This window comes from Brugia malayi (assembly GCF_000002995.4).
Source record: "Brugia malayi strain FR3 genome assembly, contig: Bm_v4_ChrX_scaffold_001, whole genome shotgun sequence".
Classification (NCBI taxonomy): domain Eukaryota; kingdom Metazoa; phylum Nematoda; class Chromadorea; order Rhabditida; family Onchocercidae; genus Brugia; species Brugia malayi.
Genome location: NW_025062479.1, coordinates 3,752,594 through 3,769,084, shown reverse-complemented (window position 1 = coordinate 3,769,084; position 16,491 = coordinate 3,752,594). Strand labels below are relative to the sequence as shown.

General features: G+C 30.6%; 2 protein-coding genes across 3 annotated transcripts; both read left to right on the top strand.

Annotated features, from left to right (window-relative positions):
- Positions 1 to 8,671: 8,671 nt before the first annotated feature.
- On the top strand, positions 8,672 to 11,586 carry Bm6716 (Uncharacterized protein; the record flags this gene model as incomplete). 2 transcript variants are annotated; one of them, XM_043073518.1, is made up of 12 exons in its annotated part: positions 8,672 to 8,863; positions 9,070 to 9,309; positions 9,470 to 9,596; positions 9,761 to 9,797; positions 9,882 to 9,962; positions 10,173 to 10,224; positions 10,309 to 10,360; positions 10,418 to 10,559; positions 10,681 to 10,837; positions 10,982 to 11,084; positions 11,193 to 11,367; positions 11,541 to 11,586. In XM_043073518.1, 12 exons carry the CDS (start codon positions 8,672 to 8,674, stop codon positions 11,584 to 11,586), a joined length of 1,404 nt encoding a protein of 467 aa, XP_042929452.1. The 2 variants fall into 2 exon arrangements, with proteins under 2 accessions (XP_042929452.1, XP_042929453.1); XM_043073519.1 differs by lacking the exon at positions 8,672 to 8,863 and having other exon boundaries at positions 9,082 to 9,309.
- Positions 11,587 to 13,177: 1,591 nt separating this feature from the next.
- Positions 13,178 to 16,317, top strand: Bm17914 (Uncharacterized protein; the record flags this gene model as incomplete). The annotated part of the gene is made up of 2 exons (XM_043073517.1): positions 13,178 to 13,318; positions 16,180 to 16,317. 2 exons carry the CDS (start codon positions 13,178 to 13,180, stop codon positions 16,315 to 16,317), a joined length of 279 nt encoding a protein of 92 aa, XP_042929451.1.
- Between the last annotated feature and the right edge of the window lie 174 nt (positions 16,318 to 16,491).

Genomic DNA, 16,491 nt, shown 5'->3' with positions numbered 1-16,491 from the left:
ATCTGGAATAGCTATGATGATCAAAGGGTGAGCAGGGGAAACAGAGCTTTCGATAAGCAGTGGTTTGGCTTGCTCATATACGAACAATAATCCATCAGTCTGAAACAAATTTAAAATTGACCAGAATAAGAGTGTATGGTGCTAGATGGCTCTCAACTCAGCATTCCGGATGATTCATCCCATATGATGATCTATATAGATGATAGTGTAAGAATTTTTGATTCTCCTTAGGTCAGATCTTCCGAATGTCATCAGAGAATAGATGAGTGAGAAATGAATGTTGCCGAAGTTCTTTATCGATAATGCCAACATTACTGACTAGGACAGCAGTTACTAAATCTCTTTTTTTTCTGAGAATTTTGTCGTAACCAAAACAACTTCTTTTCAGAAAATTCTAAATGAGAAGCGTCTGAAGTCAGTTGACATCACTTTTCATTTATATTAAATCCCTTATTCACATAAATATGTTAAAGATTGTTGCGTACGTTTTTTAGGATTTCTAACTGAAAAATGGACTTTTAAGATTTCAAAGATGCATTTTAAATGCTGATGATAGTCATCGAAATATTTGGAATGCTTGAAAAAATTGCTGAAAGTCATCGATATAAATAACTATTAAAGTATTTTTAAACAAATTGATGCCTATTATTCTGAAATTTAAATGATAGAAGCAATAGCCACAATGGAATTTTATGTATAGAGTACATTCATCATTAGAAGAATTCTGCACGGCTAGAGCGAACCAGTTCTCAAAGAATACAATATCAGTGAACATACATTTTTCCCAACCAATTGTGCTCGGTATGCGTGATTTAAATGCGTTGAGAAATACCCTCTCTCTTCCTCTCTTGTCATTATTTTTCCTCCCCTTTGGCTTCTTTCATATTAAAGTATTTTCACTCCATTACTAATTGTCTTGTTCCGAGTAACATCCTTTGTTTATATCAAAGTAGCAATAAATAAAGTACTGAAAAGGAAAGAATCTAAAATGTATGGACAAAAATCTCAGATCAAGGAAGTAAAGAAAGGATCAGATTCATTAAAAAGAGTAGTGGAATTGAAAATTAGCCATCACTAGATGATGAAATTCGGACTGATTCATTGTTTGTGATGTAGCTTTATTTCTACTTGCAAAATTGAATCCTCAGGTACATTTTCTTGGGACAATCCCCAATGGACTTACGAAATGACAGTATTTTTTTATTCAGCTTTGAATTTAATGAGAATTCCCAGGTAGTTAGGTTGTGAATAGTTAGGGAAAAAAAATTAGGAAAAATTGATGGTGCAACGACAGCGAAATGGAAGTTGATTATCACACATTCATACCATTCAGCATTACTTCAATCTAAATGTGTATTTTGAAGGTCTTTTTCAAAGTCATATATCTTACTTAATTGGATTAAAGTGACAGTACTGAGATTAATTAGTAAACAACGGCTACGAAATTCGCTAAACTAGATAAAAACGACGCGATTTCTGCAAAGGTAATCTAAATATATTTGAAATCTCATATTTAATCATGTTGCGTATGTAGCCTTCATGTTGCTCATATTCACCCCGTCCTATTTTCGAATCATAATCATGGGACTTTTTTCATTCTCAAAATTGCTGATGCTTTGTAGATGTATGGCAGCACTGCTCCTATAAGAAAAGCAAATGAATGATCCGAATCCGAAATAATCTACTTCCTTAACCTCTGAAATATGTATCTTGTCTTGAAAGCACTTAGGAGAATAATTAAGCATCCACTATTGGCAATAAACGTTTGAGAAGTTGCACAAAATTTCTAACTTTTTTGTTCAACACGCTGCTCAATAAATTATTCATTTCTTTTACTTCGTGATTATCTAATTCCGATCATTCTTCAGAATTCAGGGATCTGAAATATTTCAGACTGATTAACAAATTAGTGACAAATTAGTATTGGGAAATAAGCAACTACGAATCATTCCATTTTGCTAAATGCATACATACTCTTTATGATTGCTGATCAGACACCATTTTTCCTCACATGAATAAGATTTTCGAATTCATAACTCGGTGGTAAAAAAAAAAATGTTTTCTCCTCATTGTAGGAAGTTCGATGAGCTCAAGTTTTGTGGGATAACGTATTATAGGAGGAATGTTCTTTCTGATAAGTTTTAGAAGTTTTACTGTCGTTTCTGATTTTATACTGTGAAGATTAAACTGTTTGCCAGCCAGCCAACAATAAATTTAACTTGTTGGACCAGTTACATACAGTTCAAGATCTCTGAGAAAAGCAAGAAGTACGATTTTTACGTTATGGTGTACAAAAGCTTTGGTTGATATCTGAAGCCGAAATCAGTAGCGAAAAATTTTGCTTGCATCGGAGACACCAGAAAAACATACATAACTGTTATTCGCAGTAATCGATGGAATTCAACACGGCAATTATTTTTTTATAGAAATTTTTTATAAAGGTCAACAAATAAATGCTGTAGCTTCTTGCTTCTATCAATATACACTTAATACTTAAGCGACAAGAAGGAAAGAGATATCAATAAGTGATGTCAGTCTGTTGGATTATTCGCTGATGTCATTTCAGAATATTTGTTTTACGGATCATCAACTGGCACTGCATGGAACATTTCCTAATTCAAACTAATAAACTGTGATTTTAAACATATAAGAGTTCGAAGAATATCGTAAAAAAATCTGTTTCAGTACAGCGAACAAACAGACCAATGAGATCATAAATTGAAGCATAAAGACGAGAAATTGAATTTATGAACACACGCTGTGCGCTATGTCTACCCAAGAAAATGATCACGTTAATTGTCGTGGAAATATCGATGTTGGTGAGCATTTCATTTTATACAATTAATTCAATTGTCTTTATATAATTAATCATTGCCCGAAAATGATTTCTCTTTTTTTTTTTGAAAAATCATTTTTGTGATTGCTTCCAAGGATGGGGTTAATTATACAAAAGATCGTTCTCTTAAACGAAATAATAAAAATGATTTTTTTTTTTCAAGAAATTACCTTTCTGATTTTTTCCAAGGATGGGATTAATTATAAAAAAGACACTAAATTGAGATCCGAGAAGCTATCATTAAGCCTTTGTTGGCTTCTTACATGATAGAATATACATGCAAACTTGTGAAGTTTTATAAACCATTAACATCTCGTACATTGAATTTTTCCTTTTGGAGCAAATGTAGACATGTATTACACATGAAAAACAGCATATCAATTTTTCACATCTTAAAACAAACATTTAACACGGCAAAGAAAAATTTACAGTGGATTCCGTCAAAAGTTTTGAGCTTACAAATTAGGCATTTGGAAAAGCGTAAATTGAAAAAAAAAAAGAGAGTATGTTGAAGAGCTTGGAGATACTGTCAATAAAAAAAATCTGGTGCAGAAAATATCCGCATATAATTTTCTAATGGATCTATTTGATCAAAAGTAACTTATTTTTAACATTTTCTTCGCGAGGCTTTCTTTAAATGCCAACTATTAAAGAAACTTCTTTATCGTCTTCAGAATTGACTCTTATCTCAATCAAAGTTTTTTCATATTACGACACTTCCTTATCCCTTGCCCTATTCAGTACAGTTCTAGTCTAGCTCCGATAAGCTGTAAGTATCTCGCTTGATTACCTAATGTCAAAAGTTCAAGAGTGGAGTAGAATAAACATCATCTGTTCCAAAAGTATCCAGGAATAATTAACTTTGTTAAGTGTTCAGGAATAACTAATTATGCCCAAACAACAGGAGTTATCTGGTTACGAAATTTTAATCTTCTACACCATAAGTTCATATGTATTAGAGTAAAAATAGGGAAAAAGTAAATGTCTTCTAAAAATACTACTGGCGAGTAGCATAATAATGTCATTAAAGATTAATTGGTTAATGGATGCTTAACTGCTGGAAAGTCATTAAAACGAACGATTCCGCATGCACTCCCATAACAAGAGAAAAGGAAGAAACCTAACTTCTAAAAAGCCGCATATCTAAGATGAATCCACATGATGGCCAATTCTTTAGAACTTTAATTAGTAATGCTTCTCTAAACAAAGTTTTGGCTAACTGCCATATAAAACTAAGAAAATAGGACTATCTCACTACCTTAGAAAGAAGCAAATCCAAAGTGTGAGTCAAGATCACCATACTGTAGTTTCTAAATATTGTAGAGCTGGCTTTTAAAAAAAGTTTTTGACTTTTGATTGTAATTCAATACTAAGTACTTGTTTAGGAGTTAAGATTTATATTTGGAAACTTATATTTAGAAATTTCATTTAAAAATATGAAACACAGGTGGACAAACAACTTAAATGAAGAAAAGGATTAGAACACCAGATTCTACTTCAATGTTGACTTAAGTTATTTTAAAATGGTGCGAAACAAAATGAACATTAAGAAAGGATCTGTCCGTTAGAACAGCAAGAAAGATTGAAATGTTCATGATAGAGTGATTAAAAGTAAAATATCATTTGGGAAAAAATTAACTGTAAAGTGATAAATGATTTGAAAAGAATAAATTTGAAATGAATACCATCAATGAAAACTATTAAACATTTGAATTCGTAGCTTTAGTCAAATATTGCTGTAGTGATGTGATTGAGTCCAACAGGGACAAGTGCAGTTGGAACACGCGGCATTTTTTAATGACATTTGTCTTGCGATATAGTATTAGAATGATCAACCGTGTAAGCAAACATGAAATTAACTAAACTAACAAAGAAATTTGCAAATGTTAGTTGATGATCAAATAGATGTCAGCGTATGGTATACATAAAGAAGAGTTAAAAAATTCAAAATAAGTCGTGAAAAATATATTGACCTCTGAATATCTGATTTCTTGTGGACGATATTGTAGAACTTCCTTTGCATTTGACAATGCAATCAATGAAGTGTGGGAGAAAATTAAATGAAGACATTTTGACCACATGCTTACGTAGTACTTTAACTATTTAACTATAAACTTACGCCGAATATTCCTGAAAAAATGATAACAGCATTTTGTCGGGAGAACGAAGTGAATAGCACCAACAAGAGTGACACAAAAAACTTCGAATAGTGTATTGTCTTTTATCCTTTCTTTATGCTTCCTCAACTGACAAATTACCCGACACTGTCAACCAACCCACATCGATTCCTCGCCGCGTTTCATAATGTTCGAGTGCTATGGTGTTGTGGGATATATAGAATATTCAGGAAGAACATTTTCAATGAGCAAAAAGATCAACGTTTATGGTTCATGAAGGAGAAGATGTTGAAAATTTTTTGTTTTCGTCAAATGGAGTGAATCCCGTTAAAAAGATGTAATTACCACTTACCATTGTAATTTCTGTTGAAATGGATATAGAGTTGAAAATAAATTTAGTGTGTGAAGGTATATCATTTTTCTTTATTTCTTCGGACATAAGAAATTTACCGCTTTCGCAGGTGCCGATTTTCAGTAAAGCCATAGAATGAAGGAAATTCAGTAATTTAACCGGAGAACGGTAACAGAGGCATCAGAAAGAATAATTGAAAAAGAATTAATAGTGGTGATAGCAGCATTTACGAATAAGTTGACAGTATGTTGCTTGAGGATAGAAGAAAGATAATTATCAATTTATAAAATTACTCGATAATTCAATATCTTGGTTCATATTCTAGCCTACGTTTCCGATTGTTCCGCAGTGTCTTATTTTCCAAAAACATTTACCAGAGATTTTTTTTTTTGGATTTCAAAAAGACATGTAATTCGAAACGTGTAAGCTAGAAAGTGAAGAAAAGAGAAGGAAATAATGTTTGCTTTCAATAAATAATTTTTGCCCACTTTCTTATGTAATAAGATACAATCGCATACAATGCAATCGTAACAATCTCACCGGAAATTTCATTGAATAAATAATTTTCCGGTTGATTCTATATATTTTAATCCATGGTATTCATCGCGATGCTATCTGTTATTTAACCAAAGGTTCTATTTGAACCATTGTCGTTGCGGTAGTGAATATCACAGGATATAATATACACTACGCATTAGAAGTTCATAATCCATCTTGTAGAGCCAATAATTTTATTGTTATCATATCTTGTTCAGTATTGGCCATATATTCGTTGGTAAACAGCTCAATCAAGTAGAGCTGTTGGTGTGACCTCTATCAGTGTAAGTGCGAGATTACAAGCAAAGGCTTATACGACGAAGCTACTTATTTCAGAAATGAAGATGATAACGACAGAGAACCAGAAATGGTACAAATTGATTACCAATTTTTCCGGCATGCAGTTGCACAACAGTAGGTGATTATTTATTTATGTGTACCGATGTTTGCTCTAACACGGAATGAATCTTAAATCATGAAATGTTAAGAAATTTTCTGAAACTATATTTTTTTAGCATTCATGTCAAATTTTTTCTTTTAAAGCAAGAAGTTAAAGGGTTGGAAAACTATTATCAGACAGTTTCTGAAATATTTTGAACAGTGATAGAACAAAAATTCATCGATCATCTTCTTGTATTAGGTGCTCTACCTGAAGACTAAATTTATTTTTGAATTTTAAGATCGTATGACGACATGGGTATGACAAGATTTTTAGTTCAGATTTTAATCTGAACTGTCATCCTCAATTCCTGAAGGAATGGCAAAACAATTTTTTAAACTAAATTTACAACTTAGTATGATAGTTGCTACTCTTGACAGAATATTTGATGCAAATTATAGAAACAAAAACAAATGAAACTAAGAATAAAGAAATGAAAAATAAGCAAATTTTTGAAGATCAGTAATAAAATGAGAAAGGAAAGGCAGCTAATCTAAATCAACTTTTTTCTTATTTCCAGTGATTTTGTTTTAAGAAGATAACTTACTGTCTGAGAAGGGAACAGAAAGCAGGAGAAAAGTACAAGCATTATGAATTAATAGGATCAGAAAGGAGCAGATTGATATTATGTGCATGTCAGAGATCTAATCCAATTGAGGAGTAAACAACAACGCTAATTTGGATGGATAAGAATTAACGATCGAATAGTAAATTTGCTAAAACAATTCTTAACTGATCGTTTGGTATTCCTCACAATAATGGAGATACAACAGCGAAAATAATCAAGTTGTTCGCTTTAGAACAAATCAATATTTCTGTAAAATTTCGAACAAAATTGTTAAATTAATTAGTACACATTTTTAAACAAACTTGGTAATGGAAAAAAAAATGGAGAAAATGGAGCTACTAATGAAATTGAAATAGGTGTTCTATGATTACTGCGGATGCAAAGGTTTGTCTTTTGGTTACCAGGGAGAAAAATTACACTGAGGAAAAAATAAGCAAGAGATTTAGCAAACCTATTAAAATTTTTTAAAATTCAATTTTAATAAGGAACATTGCTGTAATTAAAAGATAAAATATATCCAGCAAACAAACAAAATTGCTACTAAATATCTCAAAAGTTTTTTCTATTACTAATTTTGAACTTAAAATATATTGCATGGCTTCGTATTTCGTTTTCTGATTTTCTAGATTATGTGCCAAACTAATGAAGTTAGCGATTTGTGTAGTAAATAAATATCATTGGCCAGTGGTTACATTTGCTTCAAATGTCTTTGTAAGAAAAAGGCGCTTTTTTAATAACTTTTATGGAAGATGTGTCTAAAAGAAATAAATTATTAAAAATTAATGTTTACATATAAGCTTAACAGTTTGAGGAGAAGGTTGCTTTATTTTTATATCTTATCAGTTAAGCTATCATTGCGGCATTACGATCTCTGATCACTACATTTTAAAACGACTTCAGTGGTGCCAATTGATCAAAGCTTTGCGAATTGCTGACTAGCACTATTCCGAGTGTTATTTCTTCAAGGATTTAATTATATTTTTCAAGGTTTAGATAACTACAAGCAACGTAAAACGAATGTTTCATTTTGTGAGATAACAGGCGGTATCGGATTACGATATGAGATAAGGCCACTGTACTAATAGTCTTGGTGACAACAAGAATATTGTTATAAAGATGGAGATTATGCTTACCACAGTGAACTCATTATAAAAGTCAGCCTTAAATCTTATATTGCATCATATTTAATAGTTTTAGGTGAATTTGAATTTTTTTTACTCTCAGAATTTTGTGTCGTGCATATCCAAGACGAGAAATGACTTTCCGGAACGAATCCTTCATACCTTTAATAAGTTGCCAAGGTGAAAATTATGCAGTGAAAACAAACAAAAAACGAAACGTACAAGAAATATATGTTAGCAATAACTACTTTAAAAAGGCTAGTAAGGTAATGCTCCTCATTAAATTCAGATAATTGAAATATGCATCGAAATATTCAATTGGACTGCATTAAAAATTGAATCAAGCAATTACACATGTAATTTATTACTCTGCAGTTTTTTCAATTCTCCTTTCTAAACTTCAAATGAGATTATATTGTGCAGATTAATTTTATCAAAATTTCTTTTATCTTGCCATTTTAGCTTTTGATTGTTTTGCTGTTACCTGTAGCTTTTTTTTTTTGGTTTTTCTTGTGAGGAACTTAAGAAGCAAGCAATTCACGGAAATTTTTTGAACGAAACAGAATGCTCCCAAACGTGCAGGTATGCCGAAGTATAGCTTTGAAACTTCAAAAATTTCTACCAGATATACCTTAAAAATCGAAACAAGTAATTTCATCATTTTTACATGTATGGTTTTTTCCTCTCGCAATCATTAATTCATGTTTTCCTGGAATAAATACAAGTTGCAAGATCCAAGTTTGTTCTCTATCTCGTTTCATACATATTCTAATCTGAATTTTTCCATTCTTCCTGTTCTTCATGCCTTTTTTTCCACTTTGAAGATACGACATGCTAAATATTTCTTATTATTAAACTTTGCCATTATTATCATTTTACTGATCATTAAAACTGTATAGCAATTTTAGCTGTTTTCTGCAATTGCTATTTAATAGTTGATGAATAAATTCATTAGTTCCTTTTAACTATAACTTTGAATTATTTTCTATTATTCGTCGTCACTCCTCGGTTCCTTATAACAGATTTTTGTTTTCACTAAGAATTCTGGTGTTTTATAGAAAATTTTTATTTATAGAGTAATGAGTTTGTATGAAAAGAGGCAAGATGTGAGAGTTTCTGCATTAATAAAAATGGTTGTGATTGCTTCAGGATCAAACTTGTCCAAAGTACTCCAGATAATTTAACTTTCACGACAGTTACTAGATTACATTCAACTTACAGTGCGTGGAATTCACTGATAAAAAATTCAGAGAAGGAATTAATTCTTGTAGCATATAAAACAAGCCTTCGTGGCGAGCATGTTTTGAATGATGATTATTGTCAATGGCATTCTAATCAAGTAACAAGCTATTACAATTTTGATTTCGAAACTAATAATACTGATTGTGATTTCCTGTTAAGCCAATAATATTGAAAACGAATCGTAGTGAAACAACTGTTTGATCCAGAAATTTGACTTATTGACTACTGTCAGCTCTTAACTTTAACCTTTTTGTCAGGGCAGTAAAATTTACGATGCTTTAGTAGAAGCAGGATTGAAAAGAAAGATTCGAATACGAATGATTGAAAATTATCCCCCAAAAGATAAGGGTGACAACGAGGATGGCATCAACTTAGCTAAAGCAGGTTTCTTCCATAAAACACAGCCGAGAAGAGGATAAATAAAACTAGAGTAGAATTTTTATCCATTCCTTGAGAGTGATTTGATTTTCAAGGGAACTGATAATATGAAGGCTTTAAGAAGCAAAATTCTAATGTTGATATGTGTCAAATAAAGCGTTATATTTGAGGTGTTATTAGCAGGTGCAGTTTAAATTTGGATTATTTGCTTGGTGGTGGTAAGATGCATACAAAATTTATCATAAGCGATTTTGAACACTTTTATCTTGGCTCGGCTAATCTCGATTGAAGATCACTTAACCAAGTACTATTCTTTGAAAAATATTTTCATATTAGAGATAACAGAAGAGAGGGAGAGAGAGAACAATCATTGCGGAGGACCAATATTTTTTAATTTCACTAATTTTTTGCAAATTTTTTTTCTATTTAAAAGGATTATTTAAAACCACTTTCAAGAAGTTGATATTAATTCTTGTGCTATTTGTTTCTTAAGAAACTTGAACTGGGAATCATTGTCGAGAACTGTTTATGTTTGGCGAAAGATTTATCAAATATATTCGAAAAATGTTGGGAAATTGCCAGCGACAAATATAAAAGCAACAATAATGAACACGTTCTCGCTGATGTTTATATAGCTGCAAGTTACAACATAAATTTTATGATATTGAGCTTGATCTTTTAAGGAAATATTTTTATGACTTTTTGGTAAGAGTCACAGGATCTAAGGTATTTAAGTTTAGAACATAGAAGAATTGGATTGAAAAAAAAAAGCCAAGAAATTATTAAAGATTAGGTAGAAATTAAACCAAGATACAAATAACACCAAGCAGCAGTATATCTAAAACATTTAAAGGCATCACCACGTTCACTCAATGATCTTGATAGAAATTGGGATCTTTTCTCGATATTAAATGCCGTTGAGAAGGCAAAAAAATTTTTGTACGTTGAAGTGATGGATTATTTCCCGATGTTTATTTATAATTTACGAAGAAGGTACGCATAAGATAAAAATAAGTGAACGTTATTTCTTTGATTTCAATTTATCCATACATTTTTAAACTTAGATAATCGATCGATTTCTTTTTTTAAGATACTGGCCTGTCGTTGATAATGCTATTCGAAGAGCAATATTACGAGGTGTGGAAGTTAAAATTCTCACTGCAGCAATACATTTCTCTGAATATAGTTTAAGATTCCTTAGTTCGCTGGAGACACTGAACAGAATTAATGATAGTAGTATAGAAGTGGTTCGCTTTTTATAAATTATTTATAATCACTATTTGAAACCAAATTTTTAGTTAATCTTACGTTTCCTTTTTTTTTTCCTCCGTTCTAATCTATAGATTTGGAAATTTTATAGGAAATAGAGAGGCTAAGTTTTTACCTTCCAGAGAATTCTCAAAGTTCCAACTGATGTTAACATGCAAAATATTATGAAACGCGAACAGCGAATGCACACGAAATTCCTTGTCACAGATACTGTAGCTGTGATTGGTCTGTTTCTGTCTGTGTTGGTTCAAATGTCATATATTACACGATTGATAAGTTTTGAAATAATTATTTCACTTGTAACAAGTAGTACCTGTGTATTTAACATTGTAGGAACATCAAACTGGTCTGGAGATTATTTTGATGGAGGTACAATGGGAGCTGCATTTGTTTTAAATCAAACTAAAGTATCATTGGAAAAGCGCCATTTCATCAGAAATTTGATATATATATATTTCTATCTCACTGGTTGGTCATTGTCAGTACTAGAATTTGGATGTATCATTAAGCATCATGCAGGAATTTCAATTATATCTTCACTATTTTCAAAAGTTTCATTTTGAGAACAATGCTTTCTGTTAGTTTTAAACACGACTTATCGCTAAATAACTATTTGCAGGTCATCAAATTACACGCATGATGTTCTGGATTATGAACGAGAATGTCTACAGACTACGACAGAAATTACTGTGAGGCAGAAAAAGATCCTTCACTTCTAGCTTTATAATATTTTTCAATGAATATTTTCCTCAGAAACATCTTGAAACTTAGTTTATGCACATATTGCATTTAAGATCAGAATATAAAAATTCCATTTCTTGAAACAATATATCACAAAACAATGAACATTGTAAAAATATTACTAATTTGTTATACAACATTTATAAGACCAAGTCCTATCTAGAAAATTAAAATATTTTTCAGTAAATTCCATTCTAATATATTTTGGCATATCGACTGCTGGAAAATTAATGACTACGTTGTAAGCTTCAATGACTTTAATGATACTTATCAGCGCATAACTCCATCTTTAACGATATAAAGCATATGGGTCCGATTTTGGAGATTATAGTGTAACCAAGTATTGCATTTTAACTCACTACCACCTCAACAATCCTCCAGACTAGTAAAACTTTTCCATAGTCTGTAAAATCTAACTTTTAGGGAATTTCTTATGATATAAATATATTTCAAGGATAGACAAAGTGTGTATACCTAGATCCAGAACTGGATTTTTCGACTATAATTTAATAATATTCTGCTCTCAATGATCTTTATTTGTATTCTGTCGTAAATTGCCACCAATTTATATTTATTATCACTGATAAAGGTTGACAATTTAAAAAATTCAGTATTGAATCATAACAAATAGCAATAGTTCTGTATGTGATAATGAAAGCATTTTCCGTTGATCCGTTCTGCATAAAGGTGTCAGCAAGCGAGTAATTCACTTTTCTTCTGGAGTATTCTGAATAAGGAATAAATTCTGCAAGATAAATTTCTTCAAAAATTAAGTTACGAAGTTACGGGTCATATTTTAAAGAATGATTGTAATACTAATCTCAAAAATTATCTGCAAACATCTGCAAGCATGATTTTGCTTCTCATTATCATTTCCGATGATCACGAGAATTCAGCTGAAATGAACAACCATTTGAATTTTTTGGCCTTTCGTTTTATTCAATGTCTCAAAGAAAAAAGAAAAAATCTTAGAAGGCAAACAATAACAGAAAAGAAAAATGACGTCACCAACTCCTCAGTAAACGTAAAAGGAAGTTAAACGAAACCGATAATTTTTCGTTAAGGTTGCAAGGGATTTGGGACAATAAAATGAAAATTAGTGAGTCATTATTTTTGCTCTAATCGAAAGTGATATTTAGTAAATTATTACATGGACATTACTAAAACCAAGTAATAAGTGCAGTAGGTGATTTTGTCTATTTTTTCGATGATATTATATTGCTTACAAATCAGTTCCCTATGTCAGAAAAAAGAGAGCAAATTGATTTTCAAATAATTTTAAAAATTCAATTAAAAACTCAAAGCTTGCAAAATATGGCCTATATGATGCAGTTAATTCACAACTATGAGTTTTAATCTTTAGCAGAATCAGAAAACTTTTGTTAAATTACCTTATCGAATATTTTATGCAAGCCTCTGAAAACTCTCACTCTTAAATTTACCGTTAGCTATCATAAAGATTTTTGCAGAAAATTTGCTTCAGTTTGACGGAACGTTGTATCATCAATTTTTCATTTGCAGATCGCGCATGAAGTCATCACCAGCAGCACTAATAGTTTTTGTTACTTATAAGTCGTATGCGACAAGCAGATAAAGTGATAACAAGTGGATCAATCTTCAAGATTGTCAGTGACAAATTCTCTGGAAATGCATTTCTTGATGATCTTTCATATTATATATTTTCGGATGTGATAATAGAAATGTTAAGAAATCATTTTGTAACCTTTCTCAAAAAATTCCTGAAAATGATTTCAACGAAAATTTATTTTAGGAGATCTAAAGTCGAGAATGCTAATAAGGTATATGAAACAAAAAAATTCAAAGTATTCTTTTTGAATACAGGAAGAATAATTTGAAGACTAGCTAGGACATAGTTATAGATGCATATCCGACTTACAAGTTCACACTAAGACACCTCTTATTATTATCGCATGAAAAGGAAAATCAATCTGAAGTCAGCGAAATTGTTCAGTTCCAGGTATCAAAACAAGACTTCAAGAAATTTCACACATTCATAATGAATGTTCCTTTTTTACTTCTGGTAATAATATGCATTATTTGTATTATGAGAGGAACATGATATGTACTTATTTCTCACTTTTCTGTTGAGAAATTTTCAATTTGTCGTATCATTGCTATTGATGTATATTAAACAATTTCTTTTTTTTACGATGTTAATCCAAAAAACTATTTCAAGAAAACAGATAACACATAATGAGGTATATTTTGTCATATAAGGTGATAAATAGCTATTCAGATAAAAATTTTGTTTAAATTCATTAGTAACCCTATCTATTTGTTCTTCTTTTCTCCTGCTAATATTTATTCTTAGGTTAGAATTCAACTTCAATTTCCAGATTTTTTCTAGACCATATTTTATGAATTAAATCAGACATATTAAAATTTCTTATTAGTGAATCACAGGCACAAAAATTGCATTGTTAAATGCTACCACCAGTAACCTGAAATGCATCAATTACGATATTTGTATATACAAACTCTAATTAGCTTTCTCCTTTTTTTCTCGCTACAAAATTATGTGCAAGTAAGGTCAACAACGATGAACTTTTTCACTTTTTCTAAATCTCAAAAGACGACAGAATCATATGAAGTAGTGAAAATTCAATATTTTGTCAGCATAACATGCATGAAAATCGAATTGGTAGTTACAAAAGTGTGATCATATAGAATGAAATTTATGGAATAAAAATTGATGGTATGTAATAATAAAGAGACAAATAGCAAGTTGAAAATAATAAAAAGTACCATTTACAAAATTGAGAATGATTTAACAAAATTTCCGAAATTTCATCTGATATGATTTTCATCGGTATCATAATAGCGGATTAGTTTAATTGCTGTGCAAAAATTTATCCAAATTGATACTGATAAGAGAAAATTTTGATTTTTGTTTATTTCAAGAAAGCCTTTGACATAGTAAAATTGAATTTCATCACTACTAAACATTTCAGTGAAAGAATTTGAAATGGTTTCAATTTTTGGAAATTCTACAACACAACAATGAACTTTAATTTTCAGACTTTAATAATTGACAAAATCTATTCTTTTAGGAGATTGATGAAGCTAAGAGAATTATTCTTAGCTGAAGGAAATATGCAGTGAAATGAAGTTGTTACTTTAAATTTTTGTAAATGGAATTCTCTAAATAAGAACGATAAAATTAAAGGTTCTAAGGTGGGATGGAAGTATTGGCTCATTGTTTGGGATATTATTAAAGGGCTGAAAACGCTTATTCGTTTGCTTCTATTTATAGAATTTTGAAATGACAATCTTTGTTATCGCTTGATTCATAAAAGAAAAGGATGAACTGAATAACAAGGAGCAATGCTCCTATTTCTCATTTCCTTTTCTCATCAGTTTTTTGAAGATAAAAGTTTTAATCTCCCTGATGAATTGATGAACTTGTCATGAAAGAAAAGAAGTGAACTTTATTAAATAATTTATTATTATCTGTCAACCATCAACTTATATTATGATTACAATATCACTAACTTTTTTTCTCAAAGAATTTTCAAGATTTTTTTTATTTTTAATGGGAATTAACAATAAACTGTTCTTCCCAACATAGGCTAAATTTGTCATTTTCAAGCTTTCCATATCACCATGTTCTAGTTTCAAGCATGCTTTTAAACAGTTATATCAATAAAGTCAGATTAGTTATAAAATTTGAATAGAAGTGTAGTGTGATGAAGCAATCTTTCTATGACAGATAGAATCTAAAAGGCAATGACATTTTTTGCACTAATAATTTCATCCGTCAAGACATTCTCAAATTTCAAGCCCCTTTTTTACATCTCTATTTTCATTTGTTAACTCGCAGTTATATCAGAACCTCCAAATACTGAATTTTTTTTTTTTATTTTACCGGAAGTGTACACATACAAACTACTTTTGGATACCAGAGATACGATCATTAATGATTTTCAGAGGAAACTTTAACAGAGCATTTAATTTATGTGCTTAAACACAATTTTTTTTTCTCAAAATTCAAAATTTAAACAAACAGCACTTTAATTCATTGAATTTGTAGAAAATAACTGTTTAAATTTATGGAAAGTGGTTGGATTTGCTGCATTATTATACCATATATTATCCTCGCTTATAACCAAAAAAATGATCATTTTCCACATCCTTATCTTATACATCACTTTATTCTCAAAATTACTTAATTAGCAGATATGAAGTAAGCATTTCTCATATTGTGGTCAACAACGGTCCATTAATTCATTTTAACAGAGATTTTGAATTTACCAATCTTTCTTCCATATTAATAAGTGAAGAACCTTGAAGTAATTCAAAATTATTGTGACTAATGTGTCCCAATTGTTTCAATGTCAATAAAACTATGCTGCTTATATTGAAATATCCATTTAACTCGCACATTCCTAGGGTTTAATTTATAGTAATAAATTATTTAGTTGCGTTTTTTTCGAAAAAAAAGAAGAAATATGACCATATTAGCACTGATCAAAGATCAGAATTTGTGACATTGAATAATTGCGATCTTTCGTGTGGGCATTAGTCATAAGAAAGAAGAAGCAGGTGTAATCAGTTTCAGGTAAAAAATCCACTGAGGCCACCACCTGCTATCTTAGCCTTCTTTCAATCCCATCTGTTCATCGTGAAACGAAAGCAAAAGACAAACCAAGAACTTCAAGATACTCATAAGGTTTTCATAGAAATATGGCATTATTAAAGAATTATTCAAGTTGATTTATTTTTAAATTGACATTTCGACTGCAAAAGCTTTTTTTTTTTTTGGTAACATTAAGTAAGGTCAAGATTACTTCAATATTCTGCCTAAATATTTTGAATTCTTTGCCTTTTTTGCACTCTTTTCTCATTTTTTTTTCTTCTAGTTTCCCTTTCG